Raw genomic sequence first — 12840 nt, forward strand, 5'->3', positions numbered from 1 at the left:
TACTAGTCCTTTTAATATCATGCTACTTTGGTGTGCGCTACCTGCCATGCTAGTGCCGTGCCCGTGCTATGTCACTGCCATGTTACGTGTCACGCTAAAATTGTGGTCACAAATTGGCTAAAACTGTGTAGAGAGACAGCTTTGTTCATGTTGATCAGAAGTTCCCGTTGCTACAAGACTTAAAAATTATTTATTTGAGTTACAGCGCTCCAAAGGTTTTTAGTTCATTTGAATAATATGCAGCGTGTCTACTTAAGTTGGACACATATGGGAAACATTTTTATTATTAATTTTACGAAAAAAGTTTTATGATTATATTACATATTCATAAAAAGTTCTGCATGGTCTAAAACCTAAGATACAGGCATCAGATATCAAATTTTATCAATACTATACGAGGTATGTCAGAAAATATTAATTTAGCTCAAGAGTAAAGTACCTTTATATTTCACAATATCCAAAATTGGTATTAACAAAAGTTGTTTGGAACTAAAAAAAAAATGTTTTAATAGACAATTACATCCTTCTAATTGAAAAAAAAAATGAAAATTTTTCCCAAATTACTGATACCTACCCATCATTTTTATTTATTACAAATATGATAACTCCTTTATTATCAATTTTACAAAATAAATATTGTTTATAAAAAGCTCTGCATGGTCTAAAACCTAAGATTCAACCAGCAGATATAAAGTTTTATCAATTTTATACGAGGTATGTCAAAAAATATGAATTTCGCGCATGCGCAAAGTACGTTTATTTTTCACAATATTAAAAATTGTTATTATAAAAATTTGTTCAGAATTAACTATGTTTTAATCTGCAATTACGTCCTTCTAAATGAATTGAGATGAACGAACTAATAAAAACGAAACACATTCCGGAGGAAACATGGACAGACTACTTTCGATTACTATTTGCTAAAGGTGACGATAATAAACCACCAACACCAGAAGTGACGACAAACGAAGAAATAAACATTGAGGAGGGAGAGGTAAAGGAAGCACCAAGGAAATTAAAAAATAGAAAATACAGAAAAAATAGAATAAAGAATGAACTCCTAAAGTACTGAGAGCCAGATCTGATCAAACAACCATTAAAAGTAATACAAAAAATAATAGAACAAAGCAGAATACCACAAGCATCCTAATACCTCTCTTCAAAAAGAGGGACAAATCGGACTCGGAGAACGCCAAAGGATTTAATTTATTAAACACAACACCAACATTAACAACCAAAGTGATAGCAAATAAACAGAATATTTTGAACACTATTGCGTGTTAGTTTTTGGTGATACAACAACAATATATTATATACATACATACCTGTTTGAGGTGTTAACAAAAATGGAAGTAAACTTGTTTGAGCTGTTTTATTTAATAAAACCAATCGTGACAACAACAATCCACTCAGCTGCGAGGCAACTATTTCTTCCTCAAATTTAAACAACTTGTGTTTCAGATTTTGAAAGAAATTTAATTTTTCATTATCATTTTTAACAGGAAGTTCTAAGAGAAACGAATTTATTGTAATAAAATCGTTATTGAAGAATTCTTGGTCTAATATTGATTTAAATGTCGGCCTCTTCGAGAAATCTGTATTCAGTAATTCATTTTTACAAAATCCAAGAAAGTTTTCCAATGAGTCCATATCACCTAAAAGTTAATAGAATGAAATAAAAAACCATATAAAAATATAAGATATAAACCACATTTAAACAATGCCTTTGTTTGTATTCAATAAATAGGTACACCTAATGATAAATTTATAAAAGACAGAATAATTTTGAAAAGTCGGCGATTACACAGCTATAAAGTGGGATAACCATAGATGTAATAGTAAACTAGATGTAGAACTGGAGGACAATAAGTGAAACCAATTTTTTAGTTTTTAGTTTAGTTTAGACAAGTTTTTTTAAACTCATTTTTTTTGCGCGTGTTGTCCGCTAGGTGAAACAAACGGGACAAAAAAAAATGTAAACGATGTTTGAAATTTCTGTTGTTTCCCGTGATAATTATATGTAATTTTGTGAGAGTGGTTTCAAGTAAGATAATCCTGGTCGAAAAATAATCATTTTTACTTATACAAGTGTATTTTTAGATCAGAATTAGATTTATTCATAAAATAAATACTTTTTCTTTGTGTTATTACAATTTTGGTACTTGTTGAGAAATATGTTTCTCAAAGGCAATCAACCCAATTTAATTCCCCGAGATAGGTATCTTTTTTGTGATTGTTTTGGCATAGAAGCAATCGTTTTGCTTGCTTACTTTATAAAGCAAGTACCAAACTTCATTATTCCATTATAAAAATCATAAATAAAGCTAATATAAGCGAGATCTTTCAAAATTTTCTTCAAAACTTCTTATTTTTTCTGCCGAAAAATAGTGCCCTCTAGGTTATTTGATGGAACTCTGTGGAGATAAAAAAATTTACAACGTAAAGTCTAATTTAGTACCTAAAAGTAGAGGTCAAAGATATAATGTTCACAGGGGGTAGCAATAATTGTAACTACACACAAGATTATAATCAGAGCAGGTAAGTGATGAGGATCTCATTTAATCGAAGAAAATAAATTAGGGTTCCACATATTCAAAGAAAAATCACAATAAACCGAAAACTGACAGCAATGCATTATATTTACTATGGTGAAGAAACAATGATTAAATTGGACCAAGAACAATATCCAAAAAAAATAAAAACGATTTTTTAAAGCATATCCAGGCTAGGATGATAACTGGATATTAACTACAAAAATGCAATCAAATCATGGTGTATCATTAAGGTCTAAAATATTGGAAGATTTATGAAAAATTTTTAGTGAAAATACATTAAAATACCCTTTACACTAATCTCTCCAACATTCATATTTAGCATAATAATTTTATAGACTGTAGTGGAATCATAATATAGTCAAAGTTATCCCCGCCTGGAATTTGATTTAAAATTACATGATGAAAATTTGGGAAGTAATTTTTCAACTTCAAGATGAAGATTCTAGTAATAGAAGATCCTTCCAGTCCACATTGCAAGAAAGCACGCCTAGACGAATAATTATTATCCGAAAATTTGGAAAAAAGAGGTACTTTCTATATGAAATAAATAATAATTTTTAATTTAATTTTAAATATGTCTATTAATAAAAAATATATTATGGTGAAGTTCATTTTTATTAATGTATCATAAAAAACTTACTTAATTTTTTTTATTTTATTTATATAAACAAAGATTGTTTAAATACTTATATAGCTTTCAAATGAGAATATTTTATTTAGAGCGTTAAAAGACAAGTTTAAAAAAAAAAAAAAAAGGAAACAGGAAAATATATTTTATTTTATTTTGTTATAAACGAATTTATTTATTTATTTATAACAAAATTAGAGCACTTTTGGAGGTTTGGTATAGTATTGTTTAGGTTTCTCTATTCGAGTTACATCGGATTAAAAAAAGAATATTGCTTCACTGGTAGCCCAGAAAATGCATTTTTTTACGTATACTGATTTTGAACTTTCCAATTAAATTTTTTTCAACCTAGTTTTTTTTGTATTTTTAACAGGCAATAGTTTTGTAATTATATTATGTCATAAATATTTTTAAAAGTAGTTTAAAAATAAAGATTTAAAATTTTTTATTGAAGATTTGCGAAAAAGAAAGGTAATGGTTCAAAGATTACCATCATGTGTTTTATAACTTCGTCACAAATGTTGACCAACTTTGACGGTTTTATCTCAGGAACCGATATTCTACTTGTTTATAGGCCAAAAAATTATTTACAATTTAAAAAAATTGCTGATGCCGCCCAAATAATCCGATTTCAATTCTACAAAGTGCGTTTTATAGGTGAAGTGCTCTTTTATATGTAAAAAAATTGGCAAATTTCTATATGGTTTAGTTTTTGTGGCGCAAGATTTTACAAAATTTAATTTTTTTTTAATTTAGATTTCAAAATTATTATGCGAAATTTATTGAATGGATTTTGGTGGAAATTTGGTTGACTGTTTTATGATATAAAAATTTTCTGGGCGAATTATGAAGGTCCTAATTGCAATCTAAGTGGTTAAAAACAGTTAATAATAACAGGCTTGTTTTCCGTATTTTTTGTCTTTTTTCTAGTTTGCAGCAAGGGTATTAAGTTAAAACATTTTTAAACAGTTGTGTCTTACAGTAAATTTAATTATCACTATTTTATTTCATTACGACTTTGCTCCAAAATGAATCTTTTTAGTTATAAGCAAGGAAAGTAGAAAAAAAAGTCTTAAATCATTTTTAAATCTTTTAATTTTTTTATTAATATTTCCGACCTATTTGAGAGAAAGGGAAAGTCGATTATTATTACTGAAGTTCTCACACAAGTTTTTCCGAAAAAAATAGAATGCCACCTCTCACAACGACCTCAAAATAGATCCGCCCGAGTCTATATATAGTCATATAAAGTTATGCCTATTTCCTGATTTTGATAAGAATAATATATAAATAAATGAAACTGTAAAAATTAAAAAAACATTGAACAATTGAACAAACATTTATAATAACATTTTATCAAGTAATATTTGATCCAGAGGGATATGGTTCCGTTCGAGTTCGGGGTCTTAAGCTGCCTACTACCTTTACTAGTGACGTACCAGTATCTTGTTCTGTAGAAATACAAAAACCGTCAAACGGCATTGAGGTCTCAATCTGCCTACTCCTCAGTATCGAGTGACGACCGGTCTTACCCTGTGTAAATTCCTTAAATACTCTCAGTATGTACGGAAACGGTATGCGCTGAAACGGTCTGAGCGAGATCGGTTGGTGTGGGGGGTCGCTGAAGCAGCGGTCGCCATGTAGCCCGCACTCTTTTAGCGTCATCCCCGTGTTTAAGCTGTTAGGGCGTTTTTTAATTTCGATGGCTTCACGAATAATTCTCGATTTTAAGGAGCGGATAGGAGCGATGGTTTTTGCTTTTTCGAAATCTATTTTGTGATTTGTCTGAATATAATGTTGGACTAGGGCTGAAATAGTATCGGAGTGTTTTACAGATATAAAATGTTCGTAAATACGGCTGTGGATTCGTCGGTTTGTCTGTCGTATATATGTAAGTGGGCAACTGGAACAAGGTATCTCGTAGACACCATGGTCTTCATTGGGGATTTGGTCTTTTACGGATCTGACGAGATTGGACAACTTAGTAAGTTAGTAGTAAATATGGCTTTGATGTATAGAGGGATAAGAGTTGTATTGATCTTGTCAGTGACACCTTTGATTGAAAGCAGAAAGATTTTGGGTTGATCAGGCGGCAAGGTTTCTTTTTTGGATTGAATGGGGTTTAGATGTTTTTGAATGCTACATTTGATTTGCATTTTGTGGTAGCCGTTTTGTAAGAGTGTTTGCCTTGTTGAATTGATTTCGGATGATCTGTGATTGTCGTCGCTAAGTCTTATGGGACGAGAAACAAGAGTGTTGATAACTGAATTGAGTTGGGCAGGGTGATTATGTGACTACGCTTTGAAATAACGGTTTGTATGGGTGGGTTTCTGATACACGGAATAGGAACAACTGTGAGGTGGGTGTTTCTGAATAAGAACATCATGGTATGACAAAGACGCTTTAGACTCAACTTCCAACGTGAATTGAATACTGGGATGAATTTCATTCAGGTGGGAGAGGAAGAGATCTAATATGTCTTTACCATGGGGTCAAATGACAAAGGTGTCATCATGCCGGCAACATGGCGACCGCTGCTTCATCGACCCCCGCCCCAACCGATCCCGCTTAGACCGTTTCCATTCTTGTCCATAACATTATATATTATATATATATATATATATATATATATATATATATATATATATATATATATATATATTATTAATGACAATATAAAAATGGCAACAAAGAACATCAAAACCATTTAATCTTTATTATCCAAAACTAAGTATCCTATAGACAAATAGATAAAATAAATGTAGTATACAGCATTAGTTGTACTCAGTGTGAAGCTAAGTATGTTGGTGAGACCGGAAGAAATCTGCCAAATCGCATTATTTCCCACAAAAGTGATTGTAGAATTAAAAAACCATGTTGTGCTTTAGAAGAGCATGTAATTGACAAAGACCATATTAAGGATTTTGATTAAAATTGTTTGTAATGAATGTAATAAATTCAATAGGACTTTTTTAGAAATGGTTTGTATTAGCAGAAGTGATAATAATTTAAACAAAAGGTCAGAAATTCAAAATCTAAGCAAAATTTATAATTATATTATTGCTCTATAGTTTATTTATAAAACCAGTAAAATATCACATTTTAATTTTCCATATACTTGTTACATTTTTTCAGGCATCTATCAATGATGAATAAATCTTCTTTTTTATTACTAAATAAAAAAGAATTTTTAAACAAAATTTTAGTTTTTGACAATATAATTGTCAAAAATGAAAATTTTGAGTTGACAATCATGGCGTTGAGGCTTATTTGTAATTGGTTGCTATTCTAACGTATTTATAATTTCAATTGTTTTTGTGTTAAAAAAGTTTTTCAAAATCATATTATAAACTTTAAGAGAAACATTTATTAAATAGGAAAACTTTTAGAACAGTTTTTTGAAATATGTTTAGCAGCATAAATTTATTAACAAAACTAATTTTATTTGGTGAGTTAATATAATTTTGTTTTTCTAGTTCCACTTTGTAAGATATTTTGTATTTTTTAGCAGCTCTTGAAAATGATTGTAAACACAATTGAAAGCTCGAGATAAAAAATAGTTACCTAATAGCTCTTTTTATTGACTCCAACCCATCCAAAACATATATATATATATATATATATATATATATATATATATATATATATATATATATATATATATATTTATATACTGGTACTGGGAATAGAGGAAGAGTCATTTATACGGGATGTAACGTGGCTTGGGTGGAGATTGGTGTGTGGATCGGCGCGGGGATTATCGCCGGGGGATGGCTCGAACATTTTTGACAGTAGGATTTTGATTGATTGATGGAGTGGACGGGGTTTTCTTTATGATAAATATGTATACATCTGTGTGGTGTGTGTGTGTGTGTGTATTATTGAGTTTCATCTTTTTCGAACGGTCAATCTGTTGAAGATTTTTCTCACGTTTTAAGATTTGTACATTTACTTATCAGTTAAAATCATAAGACCAAAGATTATCTATATACAATAGAACTAAGTTAATATTACATGAGATTTTATAAAAGCATAAATTCAAAAACTGTAAATAAAAAAATAATTTATGCAAAAATAAAGATCCCAACCAAATTAATGACATCAACCAAAATACAGTTACAATGCTAGATTTCATAAACCATCAATTTACTAGTATAAATAATTGCTACTTACTTTCATCTTTAGAAGTTTTTAATAGATCAGATGCTAACACTCCAAATGCATAGATATCAATAAAATCTTTCCTAGTCGAATTCATCTGGAAGAGTTGTTCCTCATTTGGGTCAATTGATTTACTGTACCTACTAGACTTAGATTTGTTTAAATAATCCACGGTCAAATCTTTATATTTGCATAAAAATTCCATTCCACCCAATTTCCAATTTCCCTCTTTGGATACATATATTGAAGATATGCACACATTATTGTGAGATACTTCGGCATGACTGTGCAAAAAATTAAGAGCTTTTAGAATGGAATGTAATCCCACTGAAATTTGAAGACCACTTAGCTTTGAAATTTCCCGAGACAATGGTGTTATTTCTTCAACAGCCAGATAATACTTTGAGTTTTTATGCCAAGAAGATACATATTTTACAATGCAGGGATGCCTGTATATCATCAAATGCTAAAAAAATATTAAACAAAATTTTTAGTAGTATAATAACACATATTTTTTACCATTGACATAAGACATTTAAGAAAAACTTACACCTACTTAGATTTTTTTAGTTACTTAGTATTTAATTTTAAGTTTGATAGTATATACTTAGTATGTTACAGTTAAAACATAAACGTTCGAAAATCATCCTAAGGGAGCTAGAGCTCTTTGAAGATGGCACCTTTAATAACCCCAGAACGCTTCAATTTAGAAAAATAAAAACTGGTACGATTATTTATCCTCCAGTGTTGAATCGATTCCATTAATTGCGAATTTCTAGTACCGTTCATAGGAGTCCGTTTTGGGTAGGTCAACTGGTATTTTAACGCATAACTTTCTTGTCGGTAACGTTTAAGCATTTGTGATACTAGATTATTATATTTTCAGATATTCTAGTACTAAAAGTTACTGTTACTTTGAGTCGGTAGGATACACCGTTTTCGAGAAAAATCAATTTAAAAATTTTTTGTTTTTCTTCATGAAAGTTAAATTAATATTTTTTGCTCTAGTAGGCTTTGAACTGTCAACAGAACTATAACCTATGTTTTTCATTGTCAAACTCTTGTCAGTTTGTGAAGTTTCTCTTTTACTTTTTACTTTGTGGCATTCAAACACAATAATTTCAATTCAACAAAAATGAAATGAAATGAAAAATTAAACGATTAAGAGAAACAGGTTCAGTTTTCCCAAAAAATAATGAAAGAGAATGACATGATTATGTAACAGCAGCACATTATGAAGATGTTATTTTAATGGAAGTTGAGGAAAATCCAGAAATTTCCAAATCGTGATCCTACTCACTCAATATTTACAGCTCATTATCAACGATTAAGAGAAACAGGTTCAGTTTTCCCAAAAAATAATGAAAGAGGATGACATGTTGATGTAACCGCACATCAAGATGTCACTTTAATAGAAGTTTAGTAAAATTTGGAAATTAGCGTTCGAAGACTATCTGTCATGTATCCCACAATTTCAAAATTTTCCGCAAGAAATATCTTATACAACGAAAATGTATATCCCTTAATTTTACAAAGGTACAAGATATGTTACAAGATTTTCCTGCTTAAAAAATTTTCAAATCGTTTTTTCTAGAAAACAGTGTATCCTACAGACTTAAAGTAAGAGTATATTTTAGTAATTAGCAGAAAAACCAAGATACTATTATATGAAACTCTTATTAAACCTGTCCTGACATACGCGTCAGAGACATGGACTATGGTAAAAAGCGACGAATAAGTGTTAGGCCGCTTTGAAAGAAGAATACTTAGGCACATATATGAATGAGTACAAGAAAGCAGGATATGGCGCAGGCGCTACAATTTTGAGTCAGATCAATGCTATGAAAAATGCAACATCGTCCGGTCTATTAAAGTTAATAGACTAAGGTGGCTAGGACACCTTGAAAGAATGCACACTGGAGACCCCCAAAGACATATTATATCAAGAGCCAGTAGGAACCAGGAAGAGAGGCAGGCCAAGATCTAGATTTAAAACTCAAGTCGAAGATGACTTGAGGAATCTAAGGGTCAGAAATTGGAAAGCCAGGGCGAAAGATAGGAGGGAATGGAGAAACATTCTTGAACAGGCCAAGACCCACACAGGGTTGTAGAGCCAAAGATGATAATGACCTACCCAAAACAGGTGCCTATTAACAGTACTAGAAATTCGCAATAAATGGAATCGATTCACACATATGACTATCCTTAAAGAGGATAAATAATTGTACCAGTTTTCATTTTTCTAAATAGAAGGGTTCTAGAGTTATAAAAAAAGCTACTTACAAGGCGCCATCTTCAAAGAGCTCTAGCTCCCTTAGGAAGCATTTTCAGATTAGGTGAATTGAGTTAAACCATCTTAAAACTATCTGAGGAATCTGCAGTTTTCGTTTGTCAGGAGAGTTTCTGGACACCCTGTATTTGTGAATATTTCGTTGCATTCTAGATTTATCCGATTACTAAATACTATAGTATGCTGTTCAAATAAATAACCGTTTCTAATTTGGAGCAAAAATGCATATTGATTTTTATCTATGTTAGTTATAGCAAGTTCTCAATGCTTCGTTATATCTTTTGGGTAATAATTATGTAGTAGATTCATAATAAAGAAAGGAAAGGAAAGGAAATAAAATTTAAAAAAAAACAGTTAATTACAAAATTCAGTTCAACAAAATTAGTTAGAATGTTACAGGGTATTCGATAATGTAGTGGCAGCCCAACTTATGTTTTTTTTTAATGGAATACCTTGTATTTTATTTTATATTTGAAATCTCCTTCGCTTCCCCATCACAACAGTATAAAGTTTTATTATGTTATACAGGGTATAAACAAAGTTATAACCAATTTGATGGAGAGTGAAACAATAAATCAGACTGTCTGAAATGGTATTAAATATAACAAAACAACATTTCTGATAATCCAAAATCTTTTGGTCTTACATTAAAAGCAAAAGAAATGGGTATATTTTACCATCTAAAATGGTCTATAATGACAGGGTTGGCTTAAATGTCAGAGACTCTGCCAATATTTTTGCAATGTTACACATCACTCTACTTGGATGAACAACCAGATACTTTACATTCTTTTAGTTTTGATAGTTCAATTTGTTTGAGTTCCATGACATTTACAACAACTGAAGTGTATGATGCTATTGCCAACTGTAAAAATCGATTATGTGTAGGGCCTGATGGTATCCTGGCTTATTTTCTGAAAAAATTCTTATGTGTAATGTATTGTGTTATGTTACAAAACCAATTTTGTTAGAGGAACTCTAAGAAACTCTTAAACTTTTCTTAGGAACTCTAAGAAAAAAAAAATGAAAATTCAATCCTAAACCAGTTACCACAGCAAAACTTCCAAAAGGAAATATGATTGCACATGAGAGTAATACCCATGTTATAGTCAAAAAATGGAAAAAAATAAAAAACCCATTTCATATTTTTTCTATATGTAGTACATTAAAATAAAGTATTCTTAAAAAAAAAAGTTGTTAGTCCCTGACAGGCAATTCAAATCAAAACCTTTACTCCAAACTATATATCAAAATTGCACAAACAGCTATTTGTATTTTTGATTGTTACTGAAATTACTATGGATTTACCATTAAATAAAGTTTTACCTTTGCATTTTTTTGTAGAGGAGTTTGTGACGTCCATAACGTAGAGTTTATAAATAATTCTCCAATAAATACAGTTAAATGTGAACTGCTTTCTTGATTAAAAATTGCTGCTGAATGCTGCGCCCAAAAATCACAAACTTCTACCGCTTTTTCCCTAATATCTATACCTGGTATAGTAGATTGCTCATTGCCCATGTTTTATATTGATTACTATTATTTAGTTATAAGTTATTAAGTTTTGATATATTACGAATTTATACTATTATAAACTAAAATATTTATTTATGAGAATGTCATTTTCTGTTTTAATGGGACATTATTGTGAAGTCTGTTTTGTTATCAAGTTGTTTTTATGACGTTTATTAAATAAAAAGAGAATGTTAGGTTATGTACTATTGCTTTCTTCATCTTCTTATTCCTTTTTGGGCTATGTCCTTCGTCCACACGGTTTGTAGACATACTACGGTTGCCTCTTCCGCCTAACCAACTAGCCCAGGGAAATAAGCATTTTTTCATGACACTCGTCCGGCCAGGCAAACGACAGTTGTTTTGAGTAGTATGGACCTCTGTAACAAAAATGTATATATGTTTCGTGCAGTCGATTTTTTGGACTTAATTAGTTATTAACAAATTAAGGTCAAAAAACGGAAAATTTTTGCTTTTTTCGTCAATCAGCAAAAAGTAAAGCATTTAAACAAATTTTACAAGAGAAGAAACTTATAAGTCATATAAAAACCTTCAAAATGCCGTTTTCTAAATGTTTCTATCCTTATTTGTTGCTTGGAAAGTTGCAAAATAAGTCAAAAATTTCGGTTGTTTATAAATGTTAATAACTTTTTGAAAATAAACTTATAACATTTATATTTCATGGAATGCTGTGCCTTGTAGTGCTTAAAATATGGATAAAATTTCCAAGTGATCAGTCAAATAGTTTAAAAGTTATTTTGTTTGTTTATCCCAAATTAATTTTTTTTGCAACAATATAAGTCAGAAAATTATATAGTTTTAGTAATTGTAATGATAGTTTCTGGAAGAAGAAGACTTGTTCTATTATTAACATTCAAAAAAAATTAAGAAAATTAATTTTAAATATTGCAAAATAATTTTGCAAGAACATGTCGATTTTTGCTTATAAACAATTAGAATAACTTTTTAACCATTGAGTGCAAGAATATTATTTTTTTATATTTAAGAAGCCTGAATTTTTTTACAATTTCAAAAGAAAAAAATTTGTCCTAAAATAATTTGTGACAAAGTTAGCCTCTTTTTTTATTTTATTCATAGCAGCTTTGTTTATAACAATTAATAAATCTAATTAGCGTTATTTAAAAGACCATACTTTATAGTTTTAACGTGCCAAATTCTAAAAAGATTGCCCTTTAATAAAATCGTCCACAAAGCTTCAAAATGTGGTTCTTAAAATCGGCTGGCTTCGAAACTCACGGGAGCCGAAGGGAGGGGGAAGGAGCTGTTAGCTGTGTCCCTGGTTCTTATTTATGGATTTCGACGTTCCTTTTTTTAATTTGTATGTACTGTTTGTGTACATTACGAATATGCATTATTTCAATAAGTAAATTGTTAAATACACTATCTTATTTGCTTCAATTTTTTTTTTTAATTTTTATTGTAATATTTGAGATAATTTTAATTTAAAAACATAAATATTTATAATTAATTTATACCTCTTTAATAAAATTGTAAATAATTTATTTATAATAGATTTTATGAAAACAACAAATTGTCGTATTCAATTGTTTCTAAAAATAGCATTGCTTTGGAAATATTAATTAAAATAATTTTTCTAATTTCTATTCTTTATTATTTTATTATTATTATTTTTAAGTTAGAGTTAGTTTCATGTTATCGAATGACAACTCAGT

General features: G+C 29.8%; 1 protein-coding gene across 2 annotated transcripts in view; it reads right to left on the reverse strand.

The window, feature by feature from the left end:
- LOC140434704 (protein-associating with the carboxyl-terminal domain of ezrin) overlaps window positions 1-11339 on the reverse strand; it is a 35929-nt gene extending 24590 nt beyond the window's left edge. The window contains exons 1-3 of one of the 2 annotated variants that reach the window (XM_072523154.1): window positions 10961-11339; window positions 7357-7810; window positions 1326-1655 (exon numbers count right to left, since the gene is read on the reverse strand). In XM_072523154.1, coding sequence (XP_072379255.1) covers window positions 1326-1655; window positions 7357-7810; window positions 10961-11155 — 979 coding nt within the window. In that variant the 5' untranslated portion in view covers window positions 11156-11339. The remainder of the gene's footprint in view (window positions 1-1325; window positions 1656-7356; window positions 7811-10960) is intronic. The other variant, XM_072523155.1, reaches the window with a different exon arrangement.
- Between the last annotated feature and the right edge of the window lie 1501 nt (window positions 11340-12840).

The sequence above is a fragment of the Diabrotica undecimpunctata genome, chromosome 2 (assembly GCF_040954645.1).
Source record: "Diabrotica undecimpunctata isolate CICGRU chromosome 2, icDiaUnde3, whole genome shotgun sequence".
In the NCBI taxonomy this organism is placed as follows: Eukaryota; Metazoa; Arthropoda; class Insecta; order Coleoptera; family Chrysomelidae; genus Diabrotica; species Diabrotica undecimpunctata.